This window comes from Cricetulus griseus, chromosome 5 (assembly GCF_003668045.3).
Source record: "Cricetulus griseus strain 17A/GY chromosome 5, alternate assembly CriGri-PICRH-1.0, whole genome shotgun sequence".
NCBI classification, from domain to species: domain Eukaryota; kingdom Metazoa; phylum Chordata; class Mammalia; order Rodentia; family Cricetidae; genus Cricetulus; species Cricetulus griseus.
Genome location: NC_048598.1, coordinates 12,249,844 through 12,262,953, shown reverse-complemented (window position 1 = coordinate 12,262,953; position 13,110 = coordinate 12,249,844). Strand labels below are relative to the sequence as shown.

Below are 13,110 nucleotides of genomic sequence, written 5' to 3'. Positions count from 1 at the left end.
ATGTGTGTATGCACTCTTTCAAAATTCATGAGTGTATATTGTTAAAGACAGTGTTCACTGCACAGAAAAATATCCCAATAAAGTTTGTTTTTGGGTTTTTTTTTTTTTTTTTTTTTTTGGTTTTTCAAGACAGGGTTTCTCTGTGTAGCTTTGGAGCCTATCCTGGCACTCGCTCTGTAGTCCAGGCTGGCCTCGAACTCACAGAGATCCGCCTGCCTCTGCCTCCCGAGTGCTGGGATTAAAGGTGTGCACCACCACCGCCCGGCGCCCAGGCTCAAATTTCATATCCTAGCAGATGTCCGCTCCTTGCTTCTTCTCTTCCTCCCTTTCCTGAACACTGGTCATATTAAGCACACCGCGATCTAAAATGCGCTTAGGTGTTTCGCCCTTCTCTGCTTGCCTGCTTGGCTTGTAATATTTCTGCGAGCCTCTCTCCCCTCTTGGCTCCATTTCACCGATACAGAAGTCTATCACAGAAAGTTCTTGTTTGCACTCCTGTTTTGTCTCCCCAGCCCCTTAGGGGTTAGGATTAGGCTGTGAGCGTGACACCTGGACCTTATCATTACCCTTAACGTGGGTGCCCAGGCACCGCCCCTCCAGCCCTGCAGGTGGCGCTGTGGCAGCCGCATCCTCTCCGGGCTCCCGACTTCTCTTTGCGGAGGCCCCGCCCCCGGCGGCAACGCCTCCTGCCCATTGGGCCGGCGCGGCGGAGGCTGGCCAATGGCGCGGCCGCTGGTGGGCGTCCCCCTTCGTGCGGCCGGAGCGCTGCGCCGTGGGCGGTTGCAGGAGGGCGCGGGCTGCCGGTGAGACTGCGGTTTCCCTCCGTGGCCGCCGCCGCCGCCGCGCCGCCGCGATGCCTCAGTTCCAGACCTGGGAGGAGTTCAGCCGCGCGGCCGAGAAGCTCTACCTCGCCGACCCCATGAAGGTGAGTGGCGGGCGGCGGCCCCGAGGCGGGGTCTTCTCTGCCTCTGGCGCGGCGTCCGCACATCCCGGAAGCGGCGTCTGCCCTCGAGCCTCGGTGCGCCTCCCGTCGCCTTCCGTCGGCCTCGGGACCCAGCGAGGCTGCGGCCGTGTGCCCGGGCAGAGCCTCCTCCGCGGCGGGCCCTGCGGTGGCCTCACCCGCGGGAACTCCTGACTTCCGCAGTGGCTTTGGTCGGTGGACGTGTCGCTGAGGCTGGGGCTCCTCCCCCTGCACCTTCTCTTTCCTGTCCGTCACTTATTTCGGTGCCCCTGTCCCTTCCTGGAAAGGCGCGAGGGTTCCTGCTGTTTATAAAATGGAGCTAATGTTACACCGCCACTCAGCCTTGGAAGCACATTGGGGAGCACCTGCCCCCATTCCCCAGGGTGACGGGGATTCTTAGTCTTTTCTGTGGGTCAGTGGTCGTTTTCAAGTCTTAAGAGTGCATGCACTTACACCCCAGGCACAAGTGTTTGCAAATTGTTTCATTCTCCAAAGCGAATCTCCCCAGTTCAGAATAGGTCCTATGAGAGACACACACAGGTAAATGCCACTATTCCTTGAGGATTGTACGGTGTCCGAGTGTATTGTGAATGTACCCACTGGAGGAAAAAGAAAATGAGGAGCTGTTAACAGTAGACTCGGGGTCATTTCTAATGACCAGCATATAACACAAACTGTTTTTAAAGCTAGTTGTTAAGAGTTTGGGGAGATGCTCAGCATACAGAGTTCACATAAGGAGGTAAAGAAAGAACCGACTCCCCAAAGTTGTCCTCTAGACACACACACACACACACACACACACACACAGTGATAAGTAAAAAATTTTAAAAATACATTGGTGCTGGCAATTTTTTCAAGTTTGGTTGTTTGTTCGAGACAAGGTTTCTCTGTGTAGCCCTGGCTGTCCTGGAAATTGCTCTGTAGGCCAGACTGGCCTTGAACTCAGAGATCCTACCTCTGCCTCCCAAGTGCTGGGATTAAAGGCATGCACCACCACCATCTGGCTGGTGCTGGCAACTTGTGACAGCAGAACTTACTACAACGGCCCCCCCCACCATCTTTTAAAAAGATTAATTCATTAACTTTTTAAAAAAAGATTTTATTTACTTATTTATTATGTATACAACATTCTGCTTCCATATACATCTGCACACCAGAAGAGGGCACCAGATATCATAACGGATGGTTGTGAGCCACCATGTGGTTGCTGGGAATTGAACTCAGGACCTCTGGAAGAGTAGCCTGTGCTCTTAACCGCTGAGCCATCTCTCCAGCTCCTAATTCATTAACTTTTATATGTACAGTGTTGTACAGTAGGTACATCCTGTTCATGCATGGTGCCTGCTGAGGTCAGAAGAGGGTATCTGGAGTTAGGGATAGTTGTGAGCCACCCATCATGTGAGTACTGGGAACCAAATTTGTGTCCAACTGCAGCAAGATAAGTTGCTGTTATAAATGGTCTTTGGTCCAAGAAGGGAATGGTGGTGCACACCTGTAAGCCCAGCATTCAGGAAGCTGAAGAAAGAAGAGGGAATTTGAGGTCGGATTAGGCTACACAATGAGATCCTGTCTGAAGGCGCAGTGGAGGAACCATAGGACCTGAATAGACAGTAGAACATTTTGATCCATTCTTGTTTATTTTTAAGACGTTCTCATCTCACGTAGCCCAGATTGGCCTCTTTAATTTACTGTGTAGCTGAGGATGATCTTAAAGTCTGGATCTTTCTAGTCTAACTTTTTTTTCTTTTTTTGCTTTCTGTATTTTTTGAGACGAGGTATTGCTTTGTTAAGCCCAAGTTGCCCTTGAATTGAAGGTCCTCTGCAGCAGCCTGAATGCTGGAATTATAGGTAAATACCACTATTCCTGACTTTTTGTGGTGCCATTTGTTCTAGTTTCGTTTCTGTAGCTGTGATGAAACACCTGACAAGCAGTACAGGGGAGGGAAAGGTTTCTTTGGCTTACTAAGTTAAAGGCACTTGAAACCACCATGTCCATAGTCCAAAGCAGAGAGAAAGAAACGGAACACCATGCTGCCTGCTGGCTTGTGCTCTCCTGAGTTCTTACTAGCTGGTTCTGCACAGACAGCTGAGGGCCCAGCCCACAGTTGATTGAATTTTCCCACCTCAGTGAAGCAGGCCTCCCCTACACGCCCACAGGCCAGCCTCATCAAGATAATCCTCTTCCAGCCTCCCTTCTAAGGTGATATTTAAAACTAATTATTCTGTTCCTCTTAAGTTGACGTAACAGTTCATCTGCTTTATGTAGAAAGTGATGATGAAGAGTGAAGTAAGTTGGATGCTTTTGAAATGGCGTCGCTTGGCAGTGCGGCCTCTGGTACTCCATCTGGGTCATCACCTTTCCCTTGTGTTGCCATTTGTTTGCCTTTTCTTCAGTTGAGCAACGTGCCTGATGATGGCAACAGTATACACTTTTTAATTTAGTAAAAGAATGGTAAAGAATATACCAGCACACAGAGTGTCTGTGACTGTATTTTTAAGAATACAGTAGTTGTAGGAAAAATGAAAATACAAGTGACAGAATTGTGGTGATGAAAACATGTTTAAAATAGACAGGAGAGGAGGAACCTTACATTTCCACCTAGGTAGAAAATTCTAGTGGCCTACAAACTTCTGCTTCCTTGTAGCCTTCTGTTAGTTTTTCACATTTTTTTGCCCAACTGGAGAGGGCTATAGAGCATGAACCATGTTCTGAGTTCCAAGATGGTGTTTGCTCTGAGAGCTTACAAACCCCAGTTCTGAACCTAGGCTCTCTGATCCATGTAGGGCTAAAGAAGACAGTTTGCCAGGTGTCTGAAATGTTTGCTAAGATTCTGCCCTCTCTCCCAGTGCATATAACATGGAGCCCATACATAGCTTCTCATCTTTACCACACTAACCTACCAGTGGACTGAAAAAGAGCCCTTAGTTGGGTCTAGCTTCCTTTTAGTCCCTCCTTCACATTTCTGCCACAGCTGCCTGAAAGTAGAGACACTGAAGTATCCTCTGCTTAAAACCAGCTCTTCAGATTACTGAGTAAAGTCCCAGCTCCCAGCCCACTGTCTTGACTCTGCTGTTCTGCCCGCCCCCCATAGTTCTCAGTTCTCGACTTGGTGAAGCCACAGAGTACATGGGATCTTTGTTCAGAACGCTGCTTGTGTTTTCTCCAGCCTTCTCGCCTTCTCTATAGGAAAGAAAACATGTATTTCTCAAAACTACCTCCTAAGAAAAGTGGCTCTTGCCCTTTCCCAGTGTAAACTTCTTTAGTATTTTTACCAGTACTTTTCTTTCTAGGACTTTTAGTTCATTCTGTTTTGTATCTGATCATTTTGGCTTGCTGAACTCAGAGTCCTTAAGTGGACAGGAATCTTGAGTTTGTGTCTGTGATTCAGTTGAAAATGGATATTTACAGCAGCATTAGTCCCACAAACTCTCCCTGTAAAAACAGTATTTTTTGGCTCACAGTTAAAATCCTACTTTGTTGTCTTGCTTAATTTATCTTTTAAATTTTGGTTTCTCTTTGTTCCTACAAAGTTTTAAAAATTTATAGTATTGAATTTAATAGTTCAGTGAATAGGTCAAGTATTATAAACATAGGTAGCTATTTTATATTCTGGGTTTCTCCTCTGTCCTCAGGAAGACAAGCCTCTTAGAGGTATAACACTTATAACCTCAGCAGGGCACAGTGCAGTCGGACAAGCTACAGGGTGCCACACTGAAATCATTTTAAATTTGTGGGCTTTTGGAAATGGGGGCTCAGGGAACAGGAAAGGGTGGGTGATCCTTAGTGTTTTGTTTTTAAAGTGACTTAAACAGGGGTTACTGATAGCAAAGCACCGACTGCTTCGGTCACTGTGTTTGCATTCACCAGTGATAGAAAGTGCTCACAGAAGTTGTCATTGTTTGCATTCACCAGTGACAGAGAGAGTGCTCACAGAAGTTGTCACTGTTTATATTCACTAGTGACAGAAAGTGCGCACAGAATTGCATTCACCAGTGACTGAAAGAGAGTGCTCACAGAAGTTGGATTTTGGGTGTTGTTGTAGAGGGATGTGTTGACAGCCAAATTAAGTCATGGCTACTTAAGTGTAGAATATTGAGCAACAGAAATTGTCCTGTGACATGGTGCTCACTGTTCTGAGCGATCCTGGCTTTTGGAAGAAGACATGGAGACCTTCCAGGGGGACTCCCTTCAAGGTAACAGAGCCTCCTTTTGCCTCCATGATAAAGATGGACATGTGCTGGGAAGTCTGGACCTGTCTTCCCAAGGAGGGTGCACAGGGGAAGTAGAAGGCGGAGTGGACTGCCTACAGCACCGTTTCCTGGGCTGGAGTTGGGCTTCAGCCATTTCTGCTCTCTGCCACCCCCTCCTTTCATTTGTTTGACTGACAAGAGTGCCAGGCCACCTCAGACATTCCTTGATGTGTGTGTTGGGAATTTTAGTACATTTCTTCAAACTACAAATACAACACCCAACTTCAGAAACAAAGGGGTTTTGTTTGTTTGTTTGTTTGTTTGTTTTTTAAATAGGGGCTGGGGAGATGGCTCTGTGAGGAAACGCTTGCTGTGTCAAAATAAGGACCTGCGTTTGGATCCTCAGCACCCCTGTACATGTGGGATGGTGGTCATCTGTGACTCTAGCACTGGGTAGAAAGTAGGAGGGAGACAAGCAGTCCAGAGCTCACTGGCCACCAGCCTAGCCAATCAGTAGGCTCCAGCTTCATTGAGAGACCCTCTCTCAAGAGATAAATGGACAGGGCTGGGAAGATGGCTCTTACAGAGGACCCAGGTTTGGTTTTCAGCCTGGCACCCAGACGGTAGCTCATAACCATCTGTAACCCCAGTTCAGGGACTCCTACACCTTCCTCTGGCCTCTGCAGGCACCAGGCACTCAGGCACAGACATACATGCAGGGAAAGCACTTAAGTGTCTAAACACATAAAATAAAAATAATCTTTAAAAAACAAAGTGAAGAATAAGCACATAGTGTAGGGAGACACTATAACCACCTAAGGGCTGGCTACAGGTGTGCCCGACCACGCTCGTCAGGGCTTTTTTCCCTTCTGCTTCAGCTTGCTCTGCTTTCCTGCCGGTTGGCTAGGGAACTCTGTAAGTGAGGCATTTCCCCTAAATAAAATATCCTAACCATTACCTGATTACATATTGGTAATTAACGTCAATACACATAGCTCTACATATATGTGTACACATGTATCATATGCATACATCTATTTAAAGTTTAAATAGAACAGATATAATTGAACTAATGGCTGGCTTTTCCCCTTTTCCTCATTCCAGAGAAGAGGATGCAGTGAAAGCACTTTCAGGTGTCCGGGCATTTATCCTAAAGAGCTTTTGCTCCCACTGACTAAATTGTTTATGAATAGTGCAATCTGTTATTTTTGCTTTTTTAAAATAAGTTTTTTTATTGCAGGTACGTGTGGTTCTCAAATACAGGCATGTTGATGGGAATTTGTGTATCAAAGTAACAGACGATTTAGTTGTAAGTATACATTTTTATTTGTTGCATTGGGGGGGAGTCTGAGTTGACCATTTTCTTGAAGTTGTGCAGGTGACCTATCTAGGGTACTTGCTGTGCATGCATGCCATAGTAAAGAACTTCATTCTAGAGCAGTTCTTTTTGGGTTTTCGAGACAGGGTTTCTGTATAGCTCTGTCCTGAAACTCGCTTTGTAGACTGGGCTGGCTTCGAACTCACCAAGATCTGCCTGCCTCTGCCTTCAAGTCTGGGACTAAAGGCATGTGCCACCACTGCTCAGCTTAGAGCTGTTCTTTTAGACTTAGGAAGTAACTGAACTTGCTTCATGAAGGCAGTGTGCCAGCAGTGGCCTGACAGTTGTTTCTTCAGGCCTATGCCGGAGGAATATAGATACTAAAATTGAGCAGGTTTCCTTTCTCGTGGTGAGAAGTAAATTTTTATGTATGTAGATTGTTGTTGTTGTTTGAGACAGGTTCTTTCTCTGTAGCTCTGGTTGTCCTGGAACTCGATGTGTAGACCAGGTTGGCCTTGAGCTCACAGAATGCTAGGATCAGAGGTATGTGCCACCTTGCCTGGCTCCATAAGTGTTGTGTTTGGAACCAAGGCAGGGGCTTGTTAGTGTTTCTCCATTCCTCCATCCCTCCCTTTGGCTGATTTCTTTGTGCAGCCTTCTCTACCAGTGCTGCTGCTGCTGCTGCTGCTGCTGCTGCTGTTGTGAGCTCCACAGTGCTGGGATGAGCTCTCTAGCCCAGTGCTCTCATTCGATCATGTCCATTTGATCTCTGTCGCTTGCGGTATGGAGACCGTTCTCTATGGCTTTAGCCCTTGTAGCTTTACTTTATGTTGGCCTTGCTTTTCTGTGCTCCTGTCTTTGCTAACTACTAGATGTTTCCCTGTAAATACCCTGTTTTACCAGTATTCGGGCCTTGGCTATCTTTTTGTTACCGATTCTTCCAGAACATTCGATTCCTGCAGTTTGGTACTTCCTATATTCGTGTCTGCTTACAGATTGGTGTATTTGACTCTCTTTTTCTTCTGAGGCTCTAAAGCTAAAGTCAAGTAACATTACTTCATGCACCCTTACCAGCCCTTCATCTGGTTCCTTCTCATCTGGTTAGGCGTGCTGCCACCCACCTGGCCAGAATCCTGGGGACAATATTTGGTCCCTTCTTTTGTTGCTATGCCTACTGTTGGTTTATTGGAAAGTGGCATTTTGATCATAACATGCCGTACCTACTCTTGGCTAGGCATCTGGACTTGCTGCCTCTTCTGCCCCTTCCTGTTGTCACCAGCTCTCCATCTTCATGGATGCTCTCCTCAGATTAGGAGCATCCTCCTTACTTGGTTTATTAGCATTGTCTCTGTGGAGGAAAACAGAAGGCTCCTAATCTGGAGAGAGAGAGAGAGAGAGAGAGAGAGAGAGAGAGAGAGAGAGAGAGAGAGAGAGAGAGAGAGAGAGAGAGTGTTCCCTCCCATTTTCCAAGGGCCACCCACATACTACATATCTACATATGCACTACTCCTGAGCATATCTCTAACGCTGCTGGAATGATTTTTAAAAGTGCAAACCTGATTGTTAACTCCCTTTAAAAAAAAAAAAAAAAAAAAAAAGATCCTTTAAATGTCATCCTCAGGTTCTGCATTAGGTAAGAGACTGTTCTCTCAAGTAGGAAATATATAAATCCAACTTAATAGTGAGGGTATTGTAGCCCAGGCTGGCCTGAACTTGCTATGTAGCTGAGAATGATCTTCAACTTTATGTGTTTAATTTATTCTAGGCGTGTGGGTATTTTGCTGCATGTGTATCTGTATACCATGTGCATGCCTGGTACCTTCGGAGACCAGAAGAGGGGAGCTGGAACCCCTGGAACTTACAGACAGGATTTAGGTTGCCATTTTTGAGATGTTTCTAGAAGAGTGTTTACATTTCATCTGCAGCAGTGGCATTTAAAATAACGGTGGGAAAGCAATAGTTGGATGCTCAGTGTGACTCCAGAGAGAATAGAGCAAAATAAGGGCAGACAAGACTCCCAGATGTTCAGACACTTACCTGCTTCCCTCATTACGAGTATCTAGCTTTGCTTAGTTTGTATGTCTTTACATTTTCTGACAGTGTTTAGTGTACAGAACAGACCAAGCTCAAGACGTAAAGAAGATTGAGAAATTCCACAGTCAACTAATGCGACTTATGGTGGCCAAGGAATCCCGCACTGTCTCCATGGAAACAGAATGACTGGTTTGAAATGAAGACTGTTTGTATGTTCTTGGGAAGTAGATAGCTTTTGAAACTGAGAACGTTGGAAAGAAAATATTTATGTAACTGAGCTGTTGAGAGCTGAGGGACCAGCCTGTACTCTGAGGCTTGCTTTAGAGTGGGAATGTCACTGCTTGCAGTTACAAAACCTTTATTTTTGGAAACTGAATAAATACCCTAGAAATTTTTGCAGATCATTTGATGTTGGGCAAATATATAATTATTTTTCTGGTAAATTCATATCAGTAATTTGTTGAATTAACAAGAAAAGTTAGTTCTTTCTAGATTGTGTTTAAGAGGAAATAAAGTGTAACCTTTTGCTGTGTTGGTATGTTTCTTTTGGAGCATAACATTTGTGCCATTTATAATAAACGTGGCAGCTGAGGTCACTGCTCTGCAGTGCACCTGACCCGGCATTGTGAAAAGCAAGCTTGCTTCTCCTTCCTTACCAGGTTCAAACTGTGTTTGAATAGAAAGGATTGGTAGCATCAGCTGGCTGGGCAGTGAGTGACTAAGTCTGGCAGATGACGGTCTCTGTGATGTGCTGAAGCCACCCTACGCAGAACAGTCATCACGTAATTCCCACCCGAAGTCTCTCGGAAGAGTTAAGGGGTGTTCAGACTGAACTAAAGTACTAAGCATAGCATGCCTCTCAGAACTGTTAGGTCTCCAATAAGCCAGAAGTCTACTATTTCATATTTAACCTGTATTTGTAATCTAATTTTACCATCTAAATGTAATGTCCCATGTTGTCTGCTCAAGAGTGAAGGTATTGCATTAAAGTATTTTTTTGTAAAAGTTTGTCATGTTCAATAACACTTTAATTTAGAATTTTAGTCTTAAGAGGTCAGTAAATAAAATATAAATATACTGTTTTGTTGAAGTTTTAAATTTATTGTGTAGGTTTCTTTCTTTCCTTTCCTTCCCTTTCTTTAGCTAGGGTCTTACTAGTCCTGGTTATCCTGAAACTCACAGAGATCCACTTGCCTCTGCTTCCCAAGAGTTGGGACTAAAGGCGTGGGCCACCACACCTGGTTTGTTTTGATTTCTTGACTAGGTGATACAATATTCATTTAATCTGAAGTGAGTCTAGGGTTACTGAAAGTGAATGTTTTTATTATTTTTCTCATCTTTTTATTGCATGAGTCACTAAGCTACTTGTTGATGGTAAAATTGCTTTTTTGATCTGGGAAAGCACAATCAAATACTACTTTCGTAGTTTTAAGTTTTTTGGCTGTATGTTCTCCAGAATTAATGGGAGAAAGGGAACATGACCTTTTTCTCATTCACATCTTCTCTTTATGACTGTCAATAACCTGGGTGATAATTCTTACAGCCCATAATAAAACTCCAATGGTCATATCTTCTGAAAGATGTAGTGTTGTGCCCTGAGTTTATCTTTCATCAGCATTTTTGGATGTTGAATTAACTTGTGTGAGCTTATTTTTAGCAGTTTGTTTTGTGACATATTGGATCAAAATACAGGGCAGGAACTCAAGCAAGGCAGGAACCTGGAATATCTAGCTATACACGTAAGTTAATTTAAAAAATAATAAAAATAGCCGGGCATTGGTGGCGCACACCTTTAGTCCCAGCACTCGGGAGGCAGAGGCAGGCGGATCTCTGAGTTTGGGACCAGCGTGGTCTACAAGACCTACTTCCAGGACAGCCTCCAAAGCCACAGAGAAACCCTGTCTCGAAAAACAAAAAAACAAACAAAAAGTAATAATAATAAAAATAAAATGAGCACTGAGGAAACTGGAGCAGGAGGATCTAGAATTCAAGGCCAACCTTGACTACTTAGCCCCTATTTAAAAATAAATCAGTGATTAAAAGCACTAGCGGCTCTTTCAGAGGACCCTGTTTCAATTTCCCAGCACCCACATGATGGCTAACAACTGTCTGTAACTCTTGTTCCAGGGGATCCAACACCCTCACACAGATAAACATGCAGGCAAAACACCAATGCACATAAAATACAAATAAATTATTAAAAATAAATATACCCCCCCCATTTTATATTCAAAGTATCTTGAGTTTAATGGATGCCAGTTACACCTCAATCTCAGTAAGGTGTTTCTGACAAGAAAAATGGAGAAGCTGCTGTGACCGCCTGTGGCTGCTGCACCCATGACTCATGGCAACCTTTACACTGGCCCAGCTGCCCCCAGTACCCAGCCTGCCAGCTGGCCCCCAGCAGGCCCGCCTGCAAGTGCTGTCTGGAGCTTTGGTCTCCTTTTTCCTCTCCCCTCTATTCCCAGGCATCAGGCCGGCTCCCACACTTGCCCATCACTGCCACCGTGTCCTTAAGTTGGCACAGTGACATCTCACATCCCAAGTGACAGTGTGGAGCACATCGCCGTGATAGGAAGGTGCTCACGGTGCCTGGCAGAGTCTGTTGAGCAGGTGTCAGCTGCTACAGCAGGTGTTATTGTCAACTCGGAGGAGTTCTATTTCAGACTCATTGCAGTGTTGGTCTGACCCGTGACTGATGAGTCAATTTCAAAATGCTCAAAATGAATAATGAGTTGGGGCCGCAGGTGGCAGGTTCCTGGTTTTGGGCTGTGACCACGTGGATTGTGGGTGACAGGTGGCAGGTAGATGGGGAAACAGAGACCTGTAGACGAGACTTATTCAAAGTTTTATCGATGGGGAAGTAAGAGAAGAGATAGAGAGAGGACAGAAGAGAAGAGGGAGACAGTCCTGTCTGCCTGGGGGACGTCAGGAAAGAGGGAAAGGAGACAGCGGAAGTGGGCGGAACCTTTTTTTTTGTTTGTTTGTTTGTTTGTTTTTTTCCGAGACAGTTTCTCTGTGTAGCTTTGGAGCCTATCCTGGCACTTGCTCTGGAAACCAGGCTGGCCTCGAACTCACGGAGATCCGCCTGTCTCTGCCTCCTGAGTGCTGGGATTAAAGGCATGTGCCACCAACGCCCGGCGAGCCTTTCTTTTAAAGATGCAGGGTACATACACCTGCCATGTGCAGGTGGGTGAGCGGTGGAGCAGGTTTGCCTGGATTACAACACAGTTCCTCCCCCACCGTGTGTGAGGGATGAATGAATGGGGTGAACCTGAGGTCCCACTCAACCTCCAGGGCTGTGGCTTTGGACAAGTCACTTGCTTCATTTCCTCTCCAGAGAATAAGTAGTTGACATCCCCTGGCACACTGGCTGCTCAAGTGGGGACAGTGGAAGCACTGTAGTTGATGGAATCGTGGGCTGTTGGGAAGAGCAGGGAGAAACCCTTGCATTGGTTGCTTTATGGTCCGGTTATGTGAAACTTGTTACCTGTTCCTGGCCACCCATCCTCACCATCCTTCCACAGGATCATATTCTGAAGGCAAACACTTGGTCTTCATCCTTGCTGTGTCCTCAGGGCCTGACCCACAGTAAGTACTCTGTAAATGTTTGCCTAGTGAAGAGATGTATGGCAACCAGCAGCCAGGGTCCCACCCAGTGCTTCTCACTCGGAGCACTTAGGAGAGGACATACCTGGGCTGGTGAGGGGACTGAACACATAAAGGTGAAGCCTGCTGTTCCGAGTTCAATCCCCAGAACCAACTACCATAAGTTGTGTTGTACACACATACACAATGTTTATTTAAAAAAAAAAAAAAGTATAGTTACTGCCTAAGGCAAACCTTCCAGGAACTAATACAACACTCCCATTTGCAGACGAGGCAGGGGGACAGACGGTTGGATGGACGACTAACTTGGCATGTGCTGGGTACATAAACCCAGCCCCTCCAGCCCCCCCCCCCCCCCGTGCTGTATTTTCAACAACCCCAATAGCAGACACCATTTCCTACAATGTCATAGTTAAAGGGAGACTAAGAGGAAAAGCCACTGGCTGAGATGCCCCACTCAGAATGCCAGGATTTGAAGACAGTGCTGGGTTGTGTCCTTCCAGCCCACCTCATCTCCCTTTCTGGAATGTCACTGCCTCTGAAACCCACAGTTAATATGCACTCATTCCTGTCACGATACGGCATTCAGTAATAGCCAGTTAAAATCTATCACTAAGTAATTAATTGATCAGTTCCCTGTCAACAGCCTGCCTGGCAAATGAAGCTGGGACCCAGCTGTGATGGCAGACAGCAAAGAACCCTGGAGCTCTAAAACCCAAGCTTCACCAGACTCAGGCCTTCGTCTGCCCACCATAGACAGGGGGTGCAAGTGGTGACAGTGGTGGCCACTGCCCATCCACTTCAGAGTTCTTCAGGCTCATTCTGAGGGTGGCCCTTCCATGGCAACTGTCCCATCACACCCCTGGCTCCCATTGGATAATTGCAAGGCAACTTGGGAATGGCAGACTAGGTTCTTGCAGACAGCTGGCTTGCAGAAGATGGTAAGTCATACACAGCTTGCTCAGCCGCACGAAGCCAGGACTCTGAGCCAGGCTCC

The 13,110-nt window shown here is 46.0% G+C and overlaps 1 protein-coding gene across 1 annotated transcript; it reads left to right on the top strand.

The window, feature by feature from the left end:
* The first annotated feature begins 750 nt into the window (after positions 1-750).
* Srp9 (signal recognition particle 9) lies at positions 751-9,587 on the top strand. The gene is made up of 3 exons (XM_027418800.2): positions 751-925; positions 6,393-6,461; positions 8,571-9,587. The coding sequence occupies exons 1-3, from the start codon at positions 854-856 to the stop codon at positions 8,688-8,690; spliced, it is 261 nt and encodes an 86-aa protein (XP_027274601.1). The 5' UTR covers positions 751-853; the 3' UTR covers positions 8,691-9,587.
* The last annotated feature ends 3,523 nt before the right edge of the window (positions 9,588-13,110 follow it).

What these genes read in the sequence shown, in the direction of transcription:
- Srp9 (XM_027418800.2), top strand. Translation starts at nt 854, where the DNA reads ATGCCTCAGTTCCAGACCTGGGAGGAGTTCAGCCGCGCGGCCGAGAAG. An exon ending in ACCTCGCCGACCCCATGAAG is followed by an intron (nt 926 to 6,392) that starts GTGAGTGGCGGG and finishes TTTTTATTGCAG; the next exon opens with GTACGTGTGGTTCTCAAATA. An exon ending in AAGTAACAGACGATTTAGTT is followed by an intron (nt 6,462 to 8,570) that starts GTAAGTATACAT and finishes ATTTTCTGACAG; the next exon opens with TGTTTAGTGTACAGAACAGA.